Here is an 18,691-nt window from a genome sequence, read left to right as displayed (position 1 = left end):
AAACTTTTTTTTTTGTTATCCGCCTGTTTTGTTTATGGTGCATGATTGATTGTCCTCCAGATTGTTCGTTTGAGTTCACCATCTTTCAGGTAGTAGTTTCTATCTTGTGATAATTACCTGTCCTAGTTTGGAACACCAGGTTGATCCTCTGGTTCTTTTCTTTTACAAAAGGTTTTGATAGTCATAGCAATTTCACATTGTAGAGAATGCATCATGAATAAACATAACCTAAAATTTAAACATAAAGTAAAATAAGTGTGCTAGTAAATCAAAGAAAAACAAAACAATAAGAATATAACGGAGACTGAAAACAGTTGTACGTTGGAAACATGAAAGTGGTTGGACACACTAAGGTTTCAGGAATGCCCATAGGACTGCGTCCGATTTTTAACTAATACTTGAAAAGTTTGTCTCAACAGGGGCCTAACTGTAAATAGTCCTGAGTATCTATCCATGTAACCATCTCATCCGAGGCTATGCCCGGTGGCCAGATGGATTCTTAAGTGCAACTGAGAAGTAAAAGCATTGAGAGGGAGGTTAAAGAAGAACTAGGAGTTGAGATTAGCGAAGAGGGGAGGAGTAAAGAATAGGGGGGAAGGAGAGAGGGAAAAAAAAAGGGGGGGGGGTCCTCGCGGTGGGGAGCAAGAGTGCAATAAATCCGAAGAAGGGTGGTATCAAATCTGGTGGGTTTAGTATATTCAACCTATGGCCTCCATACCTTCAGGAATTTATCATGAGTGTCCGAAAGGACAGCAGTCAGCTTTTCGTTAACCATTATATCAGTCCATGCGATTTTTAACCGCCTCAAAACTTAGTGTTTGTGTCTTCCATGCCCTAGCTATTGTTAGTTTGGTTGCAGTAAAGAGATGCAGAGCCAGCTGGGGCTCCGGGCGAAGCAGCTCTGCTATTGGGTTGCAGAAAAGTGCTTCGTATGGATCTTTTTTGAGGTCAGCATGGAGTATGTTTCGGAGGAGGGAGTAAACTCTGATCCATAACCTGCGTACCCTCGGACAGGTCCACCAGATGTGCGTCACTGTGCCTTCCTGGGAGCACCCTCGGAAACATGGGGGGGAGTAGGCTGGAATGAAACGGGCCAGTCTAGCCGGTGTGTAGTACTACCTGTAAAGTACCTTATAGGCATTTTCTAAAAAGATAACGTTCTTTGAGCATTTGGATATTGTTGAAGTCATGACATGCCAGTCCTCTGGATCTAGCTGTTTTCCTAGTTCCCTTTCCCATTGAAGGTGATAAGGCCATGTCGGTGTTTTTTTTTAGAGGTAATAATAGAGGAATAGATCAGTGATAATAAACCCGAGATTTGGGGTCTTGCTCTGCAGAAGTTCTGAAAAGGGGTCAAAGTATAAGGGGTCGGTCGAAAGCCCCTGGAGAAAATGGCGAATCTCTAGGTAGCTGTAGTGTTCGCGTAACGGGATATCGTGAGAGGAGCGTAGAGCCTAAAATGATATTATCCTAGTGGGGGTAAAAAAAAAGTGGATGTCTGTGAAATCATTTGTATTCCACCAGGAGAACTGCTGGGGATTTTCGCAGCCTGGTGGGAACAATGGGCACTGGCAAAGTTGAAGTAAGGGTAGATAAGGAGAAATCAGGCCGGCCGAATACTTGACCGAGTCCCATATGTGAAGGGAATGGGAAAGACACGGCCCTGTCACGAGAGGGTGATGTGTGGGGGGGAGCCAGGGCAACGAGGAGATGGGTGTTCGGTGCAAGTCCACTAGGTCTATGGTGGCTCATAGCGGCATTTGGTGTTGTGCATGGAGTTGGGATAACGGCTATATAGTAGGTTTTTAGGTTAGGGACTGAGAGTCCTCCATTGATTCCGTGGGCATATAATATTTGCTTATTGATCCTGGGACGGGTAGAACCCCACACAAATTTCAGGATTTTACGCTGATGTATTCTAAGGATATGCGGCGGAATCGGGACCGGTAGGACTCTAAAGAAGTAAAGTAATATCAGCAGGTATGTCATACGAATTGCCACGATCCTACCGAACCAGGATAATGGGAGATGAGCCCAGGAGGACAACATGTCCGTCAGCTTCTTAAAGCGGGGTTCCACTCAAATTTTTAACTTAATCTTACCGCCATCAGTTAATTGCATAGATGTTCAAATGCCGCACAAAATTTTTTTTTATCACTGTAATTACCTTTATATTGTACTTTATTGTGGCACTTCCTGTCTCTCCTCCCATGGGAGTAGGCGTGTTTATTGCCTTTCCACGGCGCCACACTGTCTCCTGGGAGCTTAGTGTCAGGCTTTCCAAGATTCAGTGCGGAAACAATGATCATGCGTGTAAACAAGCTGTGAATGAACAGCATTCACCGCATCCAGGAAATCAATGCTTGTGGGCTTCACATGCCAACAAGCAAGATGGAAACATCACATTTTTTTAAGTTATTTTTCAGTATGAAAACAGACAGAGGCGGGAATATTACAACCAAACTGTGAGTATTATTTTGGGGTTAGCAAAGTGTCTCAATGACCTAAAAAAAAAAAAAAATTGGTCGCCGGACTCCCGCTTTAAGTATAGGAGGAAAGTTTGCCTTATAGAGCCCCGCGTAGGTTGGGGGTGAGCCGGTTCCCCAGGTAGGGTAATGAGGTCAGCCATTGGAACGGGAAGGTGTTTTTTAAGGTTATCAAGTCCGAGGGTCGAAGATTGATTGATATGGCTTTTGATTTGGTGGGGTTAACGGACAAGCCAGAGAGGGAGGCAAAGGAGTCCAGTAGAGAGAACAGGTTAGGTAGGGTGATTCTAGGGTTTGTCAGGGTAAAAAGGATATCGTCTGCGAACAGTGATATCTTATGGGATGTGCCTGCTATTTCAACACCAGTTACGTCTGGATGAGATCAGATCGCCTCTGCCAACGGTTCCATGGCCAAAATAAATAGGAGTGCGGAGAGTGGGCAGCCTTGCCGGGTTCCCCTCTTGATGGAAAAGGGGGCTGATTCGAAACCATAGTATTTGACCTTAGCCTGGGGGGAGTCATATAGTGCCATTACCCATTGCAAGAATGACGATCCGAAGCCATAGTGGCTGAGTACCGTCGTCAGGTAAGGCCAGGACAAAGTGTTGAAGGCCTTGTTCATGTCAAGAGACAGTAATATAGTTGCTATAGATCGGCTATGGGCTATGTGCTGAAGCTGTATTATACGTCTAATAGCGTCTCCTGCTTGTCGCCCTGGAACGAACCTCACCTGGTCCTTTTTGATCAGGCGTGGTAAGAAGGAGTGTAAACAATTGGCCAAGATCTTGGTCAATATTTTAATGTCTACATTAATAAGTGAGATGGGCCCGAAATTGGTCCAAGACGAGTGGTCACGGTAGGGTTTTAGAATCATAACAATATTGGCGGTTAAGAGGTTAGGGGTGAATGCATGGCCATCTTTTACTGCATTGAACATGGTCGTTAAATGGGGGGGCTAAGACGTCTAACGAAGTGCTAACTTCCTATAGTAAAGGGCCGTGAAGCCATCCGGGCCTGGACGTTTGCCTACTTTCAGTTCTTTTATGCCCTGTACTTCCGTTAACTGAATGTCTCGGTCCATTAATGAATTGTGGGTATAGGACAGTTTAGGCAATGTCAGTCCTGTCAGGAAGGATGTCAGGTCTTGGGTAGGAGGCTGAGTGGGGGCCTTGTAGAGGGTGGTGTGGCGGTGCCTAAATTCTTCCAACACTTTCAATGGGTTACCTGTGAGAACATTATGTCTAGTGCAAAGAGTGATAGGGTTGTGTTTTGGGGTAAAGGTGTGCAGCCTGTTGGCCAGCATTGAGTTGGGTCTGTTGGCTTTGGCATACCATTTCTGGTGGGCCCAGCATAATGTACGTTCTGCCTCTTCAGTGAGGCATAGATCAAGTTCTATACGCACCCCATCTAATAATTTACGATTAGCCGGAGAAGGGGACTGTTTAAAAATAGTGGATAGGGAGTCTAGGCACGCTTCTAAGGAGTGCCGCATTGCTATTCCTTCTCGTTTGCGTTTTGCTGCCAGTTGAATTATATGCCCCCTGAGTACTGCTTTGTATGCTTCCCAGAGAGTCACCTCTGAGGAAACTGACCCAGCGTTAAGCCTGAAATATTCCACACTTGCTTGTGTAATATCGGTAGGGACTTCCTTTAAAGATAAGAGCGAGTCATTCATAGTCCAAGGGGAATATTGCGGTTTGCTGAGTAGCGAGTGGCATATGACCAAAAAGGGATCACGGTCTGTCTAAGGGGCTGCTAAAATGGAAGCAGACACAACCAGGGTGAGATGTTTCCTCAGAACAAACATATGGTCAATTCTGGAATGGGAATGATGAGGATGGGAGTAATGGGTATAGTCCCTGCCAATGGGATGTAGCTCTCTCCAGATATCTACCAGGTCATGACTTTGTAGAGAATGCATACATTTTTTTAAATCGGGTGATGGAGCCTTGTGTTCTGAAGGGGTACTTATCTAAAGCAGGGTTTAACGTAACATTAGAGTCTCCCGCTAAGTGGAGAGTGCCTCTCTGGTGAGACTGCAACAGGGAGCAGATATGGGAGAGGAAAGGTCCGGGATTTTTATTTGGAGCATAATAAGTTAGGATAGTGACCTCCGTGTCCTGAATAGTACCTTGCAGTAAAAGGTACCTACCATCTGGGTCTGCAGTCTCTCTACTGCAACTGAAGGGGACCGACTTGTGTATGGCAATCAAAATGCCCCTGATCCTCTGGTTCTTTTATTTGGTGTTGACAATTTTCATGTTTGTTTTCAACATTTTTTTTTTTTTTTTAATCTGACTGTTAAGGCTTTGCCTTAAGTACTCTTTGTAGTAAGATTTAAACATCCCTCAGATCTCTCTGTGGCTGTCGCCAGCATCCCACCCCATTATTTACGTGTGTTGCAGGATGGGAAGTGACCAGACGCGTAGCTGATTGGGGGATAAAAAAAAAAAAGTGATTTTTGATGTTTGGATAGAGATGGAAAACATCCAAGCTCATCTCAAGTCAGGAGAAAGTTTATCCTGGGCTGGCCCCGTTTTTTTTTTTTTCTAGTCTCCAATCCTTCAAACCCTCTGTCCTTCACTAGACTCCATGAAAAGGATTTTACAGTAAATACAAAAAATTTCTATTTCATCCTATGGCTGCTTTAGAAAGAAATCAAGCACAGACTGTACATGTTTTTGATTCACCTGGCATGTACTTAGCTGATTTCTACTAGAAGTTCAGTTGGGCTTTAGGTTCTGGGAACTATTTCCTACAATTAATTAGCACAATTGGTGGAAAGGTAAAAAAAAAAAAAAAATATTCCTATGTTCCTATTCAGCTGTAATGTAAGCGCTGTATGTTATGGGTTGTAGCACATCTTATATGTTAATTAAAGAATAGTCTCTGTGGCTGGGTTCACACTGGTACGACACAACAGTCGTACCAATTTGGATCCGACTTTGCCCTGCGACTTGAAGTCCAACATGCATCCGACTTCAATGAACAGGGATCCGACTTTGATCCCTGACAATACCAGGCACTGTGTCTGGTATGAACCTTTAGGGGGAACTTAACGCCAAATTAAAAAAAAAACGGCATGGGTTCCCCCTCCAAGAGCATACCAGGCCCTTCAGTCCCACCCAAAATCCATATCCGAGCACACAGCCTGGCAGGTCAGGAAAGGGAGTGGGGACGAGTGAGCGCCCACCCTCCTGAACCATACCAGGCCACATCCCCTCAACATGGGGGGTGGATGATTTGGGGTGGCAGAGGGGCCACCCCAAAGCACCTTGTCCCTATGTTGATGAGGACAAGGGCCACTTCCCGACAACCCTGGCCGTTGGTTGTCGGGGGGTCTGCGGGGGGGGGGGCTTATTGGAATCTGGGAGCCCCCTTTAACAAGGGGGCCCCCAGATCCCGGCCCCCCACCCTATGTGAATGAGTATGGAGTACATTGTACTCCTACCCATTTACCTGAAAAGTCTCAAAAATAAAACACAGGGTGTTAAAGTAATTTATTAAGGCAGCTCTGGCGTCTCTTCCGACTTCTTCTCCCCTCTCCGGCTCTTCTCTGCTGAAGTCTTCTAGCCCTCTCTGGGTCTTCTCCCTCTGTCTTCTGCCTCTGCTGGGTCTTCTCCGCTATCTTCTCGCTCTTTTGCTGGATCTTCTCCGCTGTCTTCTCCATCTGTTGTTCTTCCAATTTTGACTTGACGCTCTCTCCCGCTCTAATGCTGGGTGCACGGTGTGCCACTACTTATATTGGCGTGGGGCGGGGTCACCGTGTGCCGTCATTTGGAGGCCCCGCCCCTTATGACATCACCCCCCGGGCTTGATGGACAGTGGCATCATAAGGGGCAGGTCTCTGATGACCCCGCCCCATGCCTATATAAGTAGTGGCACACCGCGCACCCGGCATTAGAGTGGGAGAGAGCGCCGGGTCAACAGCTGAAGAAGAACAGAGGGAGAAGACAGCAGACAAGAGCGAGGAGACAGCAGGAGGAGACCCCGAAGAGAGAGCGGAGAAGAACCGGCACAGGCAGAAGACATCGACGGAGGAGGCAGAAGAGCCGGAGAGGGGAGAAAAAGGCGGAAGAGATGCCGTAGCTGCTTACATAGGGACAGGGTGCTTTGTGGTGGGGGGCCCCAAAGCACTCCCCCGCGCCATGTTGAGGGCATGCTGCCTGGTACGGTTTGGGGTGGGGGTGCTCCTCGCTCGTCCCCACCCCCTTTCCTGACCTGCCAGGCTGCTTGCTCAGATAAGGGTCTGGTATGGATTTTGGGGAAACCCCCACGCCGTTTTTTCGGTGTGGGGCGTTACCCTTAAGATAAATACCAGACCAAAGGGTCTGGTATGCTCTTGGAGGAGGAACCAATGCTGTGTTTTTTTTTTTTTTTTTTTTATTTGGCGTGGAATTCCCCTTCAGGATGATCAGAGCACAAGTCGCATGCCAAAGTCGGATCAGCCAAGACGGCAATCCGACTTCAGTGATATTCAATGGGCTGAAGTAGAATCAAAGTAGTGCAAGGAGCATTTTTAAAGTCGGACCGACTTGTGTCGGACCAGTTAAGATGGCTCCCATAGGGAAACATTGATTTTCACACGTCATGCGACATGAGCTCCCAATGACGGAGCGTTTGTCGTACCAGTGTGAATGTATATAAATGTGCTGCGCTACTCCTAACCAACAATCAATACAACCTAACTTGGTTAGGAGTAGCGCAGCACATTTATATACATTTGTTTTTTCACATTGTGGGGAAGTGCAGGCAGCTTTTTCAGTTTTTAGTTCACGGTAGTTTATAGTTTTTTGGCAGCCCACGAGGTCTTACCCATTTCTTATTCGCACTAGTGTGAACCCGGCCTTTATCTTATAATCCAATTCTTCAATGTTCTAACCTGCCAAACCAGCAGATCAGGGAGAAGGTTACTGTTAGAGCACTATATAATATTACTCCATATATTACATAATAGGTAGGGTAGAATAAAGACAATAGACCATCCAGTTCAACCTGTGTAGGTGCACGTGTGTTAGTGTCTGTAATTATTTCCCACATCCCTGTATGTTACATTCTTTAAGATGCACGTCCAAGAGTCTCTTAAAAAATATCCATACTCCCTGCTGACACCACCACTTGTGGAAGAGAGTTCCAAATCCTTATTGCCCTGACAGTGAAAAATCCCCTGCGCAGTTTAAGGTCAAACCGCTTCTCCTCCAATCTCATTGTGTGGCCCGTGTCCTCTTACACTCCTTGAGACTGAATTGTTGAGATATTTTTAAATTGCGATCATATCTCCTCTCAAGCGTCCTTTCTCCAGCGAGAATAAATTTAGTGCTTGCAGGCATTCCTCGTAATTGAGGTTCTCCAGTCCCCTTATTAGTTTTGTTGCCTTTCTTTGGACTCTCTCCAGTTCCAGCACATATCTTCTGAGGACTGGTGACCAGAACTGGACAGAGTACTCTGGATGTGATCGAACCAGAGTTTTATAGTGGTAGGATTATCGTTTTATCTCTGGAGTATATCCCTTTTTTTATGCATGCTATTATTCTGAAGGGTTTGGTAGCTACAGCTTGACATTGCATGCTATTGCTCAATCTGGCATCTACTAGGACCCCCAAATCTTTTTCCTTCCTTAATTCCCCCAGCGGTTCTCCCCCTAGTGAGTAGTTTGCATTTATGTTTTTTTGCCCCCAAGTGCATTACTTTACATTTCTTCACATTAAACCTCATTTGCCATGTATTTGCCCACTCCATTATTTTGTTTAGGTCTTTGTGTAAAATTTCTATATCCTGATGTGAAATTATTGCCCTGCTTATTTTGTGTCGTCCGCAAAAACTGAGATTGAGCTATTTATCCCATACTTTATATCATTTATGAATAAATTGAATAGAATTGGTCCCAAGACAGGACCTTGGGGTACCCCACTTACCACTCCAGACCAGTCTGAGTACACGTTATTTATCACCACCCTTTGGACGCATCCTTGTAACTAGTTTGTTACCCAATAAAAACCTTATGGTCTATGCGAACAGACCTCAGCTTGTAGTTTAAGCATTTATGGGGACTGTATCAAATGCCTTTTCAAAATCCAGGTACACTAAATCCATAGGCCTTCCCCTGTCTAGATGGCAGCTCACTTCCTCGTAGAATGTTAACAGATTGGCCTGGCAAGAATGACCCTTCGTAAACCCATGCTGATGACTACTACTGATATTTTTTTCTTCAGTAAATTTGTGGATATAATCCCTTATCCCCTCCAATAATTTACCTACTATTGATGTTAGGCTGACTTGCCTGTAGTTTCCAAGGATTTGTCTCTGTCCTTTTTTGAATATTTAGCTTTTCTCCAATCAGCTGGTACAATTCCTGTCAATATGCTGTCCACAAAGATTAGAGATTAGGAACAATGATCTGGCTATAACCTGAGTTCTCTGAGGAATCTCGGGTGTAAGCCTCGAGTCCTGGTGTTTTATTTGTATTAAGTTTATTATTAATGATAAACATAATGAGCTGAAAATATGCTATAAATTCAGTGTCTGAGAAGAGGTACGCTTGTGAGGTTTTATAGCGGGAGTCTAACTACTATCAGATGGAAAACCCCTTTAGTTTTGTCTCAGTATTTGTAATGATATTCTTCCTAATTTACTAAACATTTGTATTTTTAATCTTTCAGACTCTGGAATCTTACATTCAAGGCCTGCGCATTATGTAACTGAAGAGCAACTGCACAAGCATGACAAATAAGCAAAGCTGCAAAACTCTTAAGATGTTCTGTGACTTTTTGCTGACCTGTTGTACACTTGAAATAAAAGTAAAGAAGGTTATTAAGTACAGTGTGTAATAAGATCCAGTTCCAAAAATATCTATTTTTTTTTTAAAGCACAATGCATCAATACAAACGAGTCTGATTTTTTGGGTTTTGAAATTATATTACTTAAGCATTGTGTGGGACCAGAAATACATGAATAAAAGCATCAGTCGTTTTGTGAATTATCTTCTAGAAAATAAAATGTGGAAAATTTTGGCTTCTAAAATGACTTGCCTTGTTCTAATCCTTTACATTTTTTTATTTATTTTTAATTTTTTTTATGGAATGGTTTTACAATATTTAACCACTTCAGCACCGGAACATTTACCTTCCTTCATGACCAGGCCATTTTTTGCAATACGGCACTGCGTTACTTTAACTGACAAATTGCGCAGTCATGCAATGCTGTACGCAAATAAAATTTATGTCCTTTTTTCCCACAAATAGAGCTTTCTTATGGTGGATCTTATCCTGCGGGTTTTGTTTTTTGCGCTATAAACAAAAAAAGACTGAAAAAAAAAACCCCTTTTTACTTTCTGCTATAAAACATATCCAATAAAAAATGTTCAAAATCCTTCATAAATTTAGGCCAATATATGGTATGCTACATATTTTTGCTAACAAAAATTTCCCAATAAGTGTATATTGATTGGTTTGCGCAAAAGTTATAGCGCCTACAAACTATGGGATCTTTTTATGGAATTTTTATTTTTTTTACTAGTAATGGCAGTGATCAGCGACTTATAGCGGGGCTGTGGACAAATCGGAAACCTAACACTATTTGGGGACCAGTGACATTATTACAGTGATCAGTGCTAAAAATATGCACTGACACTAGCTGGGAAGGGGTTAACATCAGGGGCGATCAAAAGGTTAAATGTGTGCCGAAAATGTGCTTAACTGTGGGGGAGGTGCTTGTACTATGGGAAGGCAGAGATCCGTGTTCCTGCTTTGCAGAAACACAGGATCACTACCTTCCCTACTGACAGAAAGTTGTTTACATAGGCAGGCTGCTGTTCTGCTTCTGTCTTGAACAATTGAGTCTGCTGGACCAATAAGCAGGTCCGGCAGACTCGATTGTTCGGGACAGAAGTAGAATGGCGACCTGCCTATGTCCAATCACAGCGAGAGCGGGTCGCCCCAGACCCGGAAGTGCAGGATCACGTACACATACATGATCCTGCGCAGGAGAGCTGCCTTGCCACCGTATATACAGTTGTGTTTATAAGTTTACATACCCTGGCAGAATTGATGATTTCTTGGCCATTTTTCAGGCAACAGAAACTACCCGAATGACCCTGATCAAAAGTTTACATACCCTGGTGATTTTGGCCTGACAACATGCACACAAGTTGACACAAAGGGGTTTTAATGGCTATTAAAGGTAACCATCCTCACCTGTGATCTGTTTGCTTGTAATTAGTGTGTGTGTATAAAAGGACTCTTGACAGACCCTTGCATCATCCAGTGCTGCACTGACATTTCTGGATTCTGAGTCATGGGGAAAGCAAAAGAATTGTCAAAGGATCTGCGGGAAAAGGTAGTTGAACTGTATAAAACAGGAAAGGGATATAAAAAGATATCCAAGGAATTGAGAATGCCAATCGGCAATGTTCAAACTCTAATCAAGAAGTGGAAAATGAGGGGTTCTGTTGAAACCAAACCACGGTCAGGTAGAACAACTAAAATTTCAGCCACAACTGCCAGGAAAATTGTTCGGGATTCAAAGAAAAACCCACAAATAACTTCAGGTGAAATACAGGACTCTGAAAACATGTGGTGTGGCTTTTTCAAGATGCACAATAAGGAGGCACTTAAGGAAAGATGGGCTGCATGGTCAAGTTGCCAGAAGAAAGCCCTTACTACGCAAATGCCACAAAGTATCCCGCTTACAATACGCCAAACAGCACAGAGACCAGCTTCAAACCTTCTGGCACAGTCATTTGGAGTGATGAGACCACAATTGAGCTTTTTGGCCACAACCATAAAGGCTACATTTGGAGAGGAGTCAACAAGGCCTATGATAAAAGGTACACAATTCCTACGGTGAAAAACTGAGGTGGATTGCTGATGTTTTGGGGATGTGTGAGCTACAAAGGCACAGGAAATTTGGTCAAAATTGATGGCAAGATGAATGCAGTATGTTATTAAAAAATACTGGAGGAACATTTGCATTCATCAGCCAGGAAGCTGCACATGGGACGTACTTAGACATTCCAACATGACAATGATCCAAAACACAAGTCGACCTGTCATTGGCTACAGCAGAATAAAGTGAAGGTTCTGGAGAGGACATCTTAGTCTCCTGACCCAAATATCATTGAGTCACTCTGGGAAGATCTCAAACGTGCAATTCATGCAAGACAGCCCAATAATTTACAGGAACTGGACGCTTTTTGCCAAGAGGAATGGGCAGCTTTACCATCTGAGAAGATAAAGAGCCTCACCCACAAATACCACAAAAGACTTCAAGCTGTCATTGATGTTAAAGGGGGCAATACACGGTATTAAGGACAGGGCCGGTACAAGGAGGGGCGGCTGCCCTGGGCGGAGTGTGGGAAGGGCGCCAGGTTGCCAGTAATAAGAATCACAGAATAGTCAGGCTTTCACACCGCTCTATGCTGCATCCTCTGTTGCTGCTACAGTCTGCCCAGAAGCAGGGCTAACGATGCACCCACACCCATTGGCTGCCTCCTCTGTACAGTGACATCCATGTCCTATCTCAGAAGCTAGAGGGACGCTCTCTCCCAGGCTGGGCTCGAGTTCCTCTCAGTCTGGCCGGCTCCATCTGGGCTGTCACAAAGAGCTTCTGTACAGGGGGCGGGGCAAGAAGGTAACACTACACTGCAGCCCCAATCACTGCTTCCCGCCCAGCACTGCAGACTTCAGAGCACAGGGCAGAGTGAAGATGCGAGTGGATGGATGGATAGTTTCTGTCTTCTGCAACTGTGAGTCCTGATCTATTCTGAAATCTAAACTCTATCTGGCTGTGCTGTAAACCTGCTGTATTCTGCACTAAACATAAAAAAGAAAAAAAGTAAACCGTTTAATAAGGTGTGATATGCAGGGAGTTTTCAGTGCTCTACAAAGTGTGGAGTGTGCAGAAACTCCATTCCATGTCTTTGCTGCATCTGTGACTGACACTTGTAGCTGCAGCAAAGACCGATACAGTGGTTATGGAGCACAGTGTTAGATGGCCCCCATCCCTTGCTGCCATGTAAGGAACCCAGCCAAAATTTAAGTTTCTTTCCTCTGTGCTTTGTATGTGTAAACATGGCAGTCAGCTCCCCTGATCTCTCTGTCAGTGTGTCCTGCTTCATTCATCCCCTGCCTCTATATTACAGCTCAGTGCAAGCAAAGGAAAAGGTACAGAGCTGCTCTTACAGCCCCCCCACATTGTCAGCAGAGATGGAGGCGATGTCCTGAGGTCTAAGTACAGGGCTCTGTGTATGTGCAGACTGGGGCAGTGCTGGGAGATTCCAGCTGTACAAAAACATTATTTCAGCAAGCTACAAATGCCATAAACCACGTTGGGAATCAGAGTTCCCCATGTCAGAGTGTGACCTCCTCGTTCTCTTTCCCAGGTTCACTTGGAATAGGCGAGCAGAAAGTAGAGGTGTGGTATGGTGGATCCTGTTTTCCATAGGCTTGTGATGAACAGTATGTTCTAAATTGGCTTAGGAACTACCTGGAATATAGTAACAGATAAAACTGTCAGGATTACCTAACTCCTAGCAAACCAGACTCGAAGTACATTATGTCACAATTATGATCCAGTTGTTGGTGTTAACTAGCCAGCAGCAGGACTAGCCTGTCAGCATGGTAGCAATGTCAGGTAATGACTTTATCTGCTCTCAATAGCAAACCTGTCACCAGAAACGTGGTCACAAGTATGGAATAGACATTAAACCCACAAACAAACATTTATTATATTGCAGGTTACCAATTCCTAGATGTGTGTAGGCTGCATTTGTTTTCTTTTTTATGCTTTCTTTCTTTTGTTTTTATCTGGTGATCAAGCCAGCAAGTTTTGTTTTTCAAAAGAACAAGTTCACTTGCAGATACAGAGATGAGACAAACCATTTACCACTGACAGGGGGGTGCTTACAATGGTCAGCATATATTTAAGTAAAATCTTTTTACTAAAAAAGGGGTAAAAAATACAGTAAATTATAAAGTGTGAACTGGAGTTTTACTTCAATTTGTTAGTGTATCTAAATCTGATAAATTAACACTCCCCTCCCCCCAAGACTGATAGTGCTGCTGTCTGCTGTGGTCCTTTATCCAGAGTGGAAGCCTAAAGCCTAAAAAAAAAAGAAAACAAATGCAGCCACCACATCTAATGATTGGTAAGCTGCAATATATTACATTTTTGTTTTTCAGGTTAATATTTCTGAACCACTCCCCAGTTCATGCACACTAAAGTATTGTAGATATTCTGAACAAAAACTGTAAAAGAACTTTAACCCTTTCATGACTAAGCCTATTTTTGAAATTTGGTGTTTACAAGTTAAAATCCGTATTTTTTGCTAGAAACTTAGAGTACCCAAACATTATATATATTTTTTAGCAGAGAATCTAGAGAATAAAATGGCGATTGTTGCAATATTTTTTATCACACTGTATTTGCGCAGCGGTGTTTTAAACGCAAATTTTTGGAAAAGGGACACTATCATGAATTTTAAAAAATCCAAACAGTAAAGTTACCCCAATTTTTTTGTATAATGTAAATAGATACCAAACATGTCACCCTTTATAATTGCACGCACTCGTGGAATGGCGACGAACTACGGTACCTATGAATTTCCATAGGCGACGCTTTAAAATTTTTTTACGGTTACCAGGTTTGAGTTACAGAGGAGGTCTAGGGCTAGAATTATTGCTCTGGCTCTGACGATCGCGGCGATACCTCACATGTGTGATTTGAACACCGTTTACATATGCGTGCGCGACTTCCGTATGCGTTTTCTTTGGTGCGCGAGCTCGCGGGGACAGGGGCACTTTAAAAAAATTTTTTTTTTTATTTTATTTTTTTTTTTTTTTACTTTTATAAATTGTGTTTTAAAAAAATTTTTTTTTTTTTTTTTTTCTTTTATTGCTGTCACAAGGAATGTAAATATCCCTTGTGACAGTAATAGGTGGTGACAGGTACTCTTTATGGAGGGATCGGGGGTCTAAAAGACCCCCGATCCCTCCTTTACACTTCAAAGTATTCAGATCGCCGAAAACGGCGATTCTTAATACTGTGTACTTTTTTAAATTCGGCGCCATTGGCAGCCGAGTAAACGGGAAGTGACGTCATGACGTCGCTTCCGCGTTTACAACGAGTAGGCTGGAACGAAGCCGCCCACAGCTTCGTTCCAGCCCGCCCCCAGCCGCTGAAGGTACCCGAACGGACACCGGGCCTCCCGATCGCACGGGAGGCCCGGTAACAGCGGCAGGAGGGGGGGATGTCCCCTCCCGCTCCTCCGGTATAACAACCGAGCGGCTTTTAGCCACATCGGTTGTTATACTCGGGTAGCCGATCGCCCGCTGGAAACAACGGTACCGGGATGATGCCTGCAGCTGCGGGCATCATCCCGGTATAACCCCCGAAAGCCGAGTACGCATATCTGCGTACGGTCGGCGGAAAGGGGTTAAAGTAGACTCTCCCAACCCTAAAAACATTTGGATCTTCTGAATGCCCCCCTTCCACAGTCATAAAGGTCTGAACTCTGCATCACTACTGACCCCTGAAATCTGCATCCCTTTAAGCCTCACCCAATAGCTAGCACAGTGAAAGCCGCATCCTCAAGAAGCAGGGCCCAATTTGTTATTTTAAAAATAACCCTGTTCCTGACTCCTGCACTCATTTCTTTTTGCTCTTTGCACTTTGTAATTTATCCAATCCAGACTTCTGCATTCCCCAATTGTAGGTATAATGATCATGTGTAGGCAAGATGGATGGGGGGGGGGGGGGGGGGGGGGGGGGGGGGGGGGGGGGGGGGGCACTGATTAAGAACTGGGGTATGTAAACTTTGGATCAGGGTCATTTGGGTGGTTTCTGCTGCCATTATGATTTAAAAAGATGAAACAGTTGATTGCTAATACATGGCTTCAGGCTTCAGCCAAACACTAACCATGAGTGAAAAACTGTGCTGTCATTCATATTCTCTGAAAAATGGCCAAGAAATCATAAGTTCTGCCAGGGTATGTAAACTTATGAGTACAACTGTATATGGTCTGCAAAGCAGTTAAGATAGACTTTAGTAGTGATATCCTCAATACAGTGTGTGTATAAAACATGGCATGAAACAATAGGAAGATACAATTGCAAAATTACAATTGTGGTGTCATTCAAATTAGGTTGGCTGCAAATTCGCAGAATGAGTCAGCTATTCAAGGGCTGTTTCAGATCTATTTCAATGCAGAGCACGGCAACCAGTATGAGTTCTGAAGAAGCCAAATGGTTATTGAAAGGATCATGTAAAAAGCCTCTTGTGTTTTGTAATCTAATATACGGGGGTATACAAAATTGAGTCGTACTGGTTCATTCATATTACAAAAGGCGCAGTTCGTATATTAGATTACAAAACACAAGGGGCTTTTTACATGATCCTTTCAATCCTCTCTTTTGCCATGAACATGACAATCACAAACCCTGTTGCCCCCAATATGCCCCCGACATTCACCTGGACTCATTTCCCATAAATTTACTATTATCCTAAGCATGTAAAAATAGAGAACAATAAACACATAATCTCAGCATAGCAATTCTCCATGAAATACAAAGGGGCAAGGGGCGTGTTGGTCCATAAAAGCAAGTGAGAGGGGCATGACAGCCTTTAGGCCAAATAAAAAAATGGTCCCTAAGAAAAGCACAAAAAAAGTCTCTTGTATGGCTTCTGAATGTCCATTAAATTCATAAAAAGGAAATGTCCACATTATAATTCTCATTCTCCTAAACTTTCGGTTCGATTCTGTGCTCATCCATATTTTACAGAGATCCTCCACCCCAAACACCCTGCCTTATTGTAAGGATAGAACTCAATATCCACAGACAGACTGGACCTGATGCATTGGGCTAGACTTGGGGCTTCGGGCTGGCGTATCTGGATCTCTCTCATGATGCTCACTGGAATCTCGTATACTTTGGGCGTGCGTCATTTGGCTAACCCTCAAGGTGTCATTCCCAGGAACATTTTCCAGCAGGAGTCCTTTACTCATTTCAGCTCCTCCCATGGCATTTGAACAACAAAGATGAACAACGAAGATGAACAACGAAGATTTCCATGTAAAAGCTGTAGTCATCGCTTCATCCGGATAGGGTAGGGTATGAATGGGGTGGGCATTTCTTCATGTGCATGGGGCTAGAGGTGAATGCTGGCTGGCTGGGGCAGGTACTCCTCATCCAACGTGAATAATCACAGAATCTACCTGATCAATTCAGGCTTTAACCATTGGAGGTATTAAAAATAATATTCCTCGTTAACTCAAACATAAGCAAAGTGTACAGAAATAAAAAAATGTTTCTCAGCAACAGTCTTCATTATATAGATTCAATATTCAACTAAACATTTTATCTTTCAAATCCAGTATTTCAGCAGGATTTCAACAAAACGTAAACACCTTTAGTTCCTTCTATCCCCGGGACCCAAGTGGACCAGAGGGTTTCCGAACAGAACATTTTACCCAAACACATATTCTGATTCAGAAGTCAGCTTCCCAACTTTGCAAATATTCAGCCTCCCAACTTTGCAAATATATCTGATCATCAGCAACAAACAAAACATTAATGGATAAACAACATTACATCATTAACCACTTGCCGACCGCCTCATGACAATATATGTTGGCAGAATGGCACGGGCAGGCAGAGTATTGTATGGGTACGTTACTCCCCTCCCGCGGGCGGGGGGCGCGATAGCCCCCCCTGGTGCCCAAGGCGGTCGGCATCATTCCAGGAGCGATCCGTCCTGAGGGGGAGGCCACTGATTCGTGGCCTCTCCCTCACGATCGCTCCTGGCGAATGAGAAGCTTCCTCTGTTTCTGAACTATAAACAGAAGCAGAGGAAGTGATGTCATCTCTCCTCGTGTCTGGCTTCCAAGGAGAGAAGACATCTACAGTGAGTCTGCACCAACACTACACTAACACACATAGGCACATAAACCCATCACCCCCAGATCACCACCCCTGCACCCCCTGTCACAGTGACACCAATAGCAGTTTTTTTTTTTCTTACTGATTACTGCATTGGTGTCATTTGTGACTGTTATAAGTGTTAGGGCAGTTAGTGGTAGGCCCCTTTAGGTCTAGGGTACCCCCCTTGATCACCTCCCAGTTAACCCTTTCATCCCCTGGCCCCAGTGTCACTAAGTGATCTTTTTTTTTTTATCGCCGTATTGGTGTCACAGGTGACACTAGTTAGCCAGGTAGGTATTTAGGTTCACTGTCAGCTTTTTATAGCGTCAGGTACCCCCATATACTACCTAAGAAAGGTTTTAATGCCCTGATTGCCCCCTAGTTAACCCTTTCACCAGTGATCACCGTATAAGTGTTATAGGTTACGCTGGTTAGTTAGATTGTTTTTTATACCCGCCGTTTATTACCTAATAAAGGTTTAACCCCCTAATCGCCCGGCGGGTGATATCAGTTTTATAGGTTTTTTAGGTTCAGTTAGGGTCTGCGTCGCCCTAGGCAGTGTCAGATTAGTGCCAGTAGCGCTAACACCCACGCACGCAGCATACACCTCCGTTAGTGGTATAGTATCTGAACGGATCACTATCTGATCTGATCAGATCTATACTAGTGTCCCCAGCAGTTTAGGGTTCCTAAAAACGCAGTGTTAGCAGGATCAGCCCAGATACCTGCTAGCACCTGCGTTTTGCCCCTCCGCCCAGCCCAGCCCAGCCCAGCCCACCCAAGTGCAGTATCGATCGATCACTGTCACTTACAAAACACTAAACACATAACTGTAGCGTTCGCAGAGTCAGGCCTGATCCCTGCGATCGCTAACAGTTTTTTTGGTAGCGTTTGATACAGCTGCTGACAGTCTAGGAGCTTTTTTACCTGTGAGTCTCACTACTGTACCAGTAAATTTAGAGCCCAAATAGGCAAATCGAAGGTACAGTAGTGAAGAGGCCTGAGCATGACAGATAGTAAAGAGGAAGTCACTCATCTGTCAGATTCAGGCTCAGAATACGATCCTGTAGACAACAGCGGCTCCATGACAGATAGCTCTGACTTGGTTGAATTGATGATAGGCAACTCCTATCCTCATAGTGGTTCCAAATTAATAACTACTGCAGTAGGGAACAGACACAAAAGATACGCTCAGCATCTTTCCAAATAACCGTTCTGCTTTATTATGACGCAATTGAGGGTTTTTATACACATGATTTTGTAGGTATCACATTAATATTACAATTGTA

General features: G+C 44.0%; 1 protein-coding gene across 2 annotated transcripts in view; it reads left to right on the top strand.

Annotated features, from left to right (window-relative positions):
- The window catches only part of ARPC1A (actin related protein 2/3 complex subunit 1A), a 90,420-nt gene extending 80,914 nt beyond the window's left edge, over positions 1 to 9,506 (top strand). For both annotated transcript variants that reach the window (XM_073633077.1, XM_073633076.1), the window contains one exon: positions 9,146 to 9,506. In XM_073633077.1, coding sequence (XP_073489178.1) covers positions 9,146 to 9,188 — 43 coding nt within the window. In that variant the 3' untranslated portion in view covers positions 9,189 to 9,506. The remainder of the gene's footprint in view (positions 1 to 9,145) is intronic.
- The last annotated feature ends 9,185 nt before the right edge of the window (positions 9,507 to 18,691 follow it).

Source organism: Aquarana catesbeiana, linkage group LG06 (genome assembly GCF_042186555.1).
Source record: "Aquarana catesbeiana isolate 2022-GZ linkage group LG06, ASM4218655v1, whole genome shotgun sequence".
Classification (NCBI taxonomy): Eukaryota; Metazoa; Chordata; class Amphibia; order Anura; family Ranidae; genus Aquarana; species Aquarana catesbeiana.
This window is presented reverse-complemented; position numbering and strand designations above follow the sequence as displayed.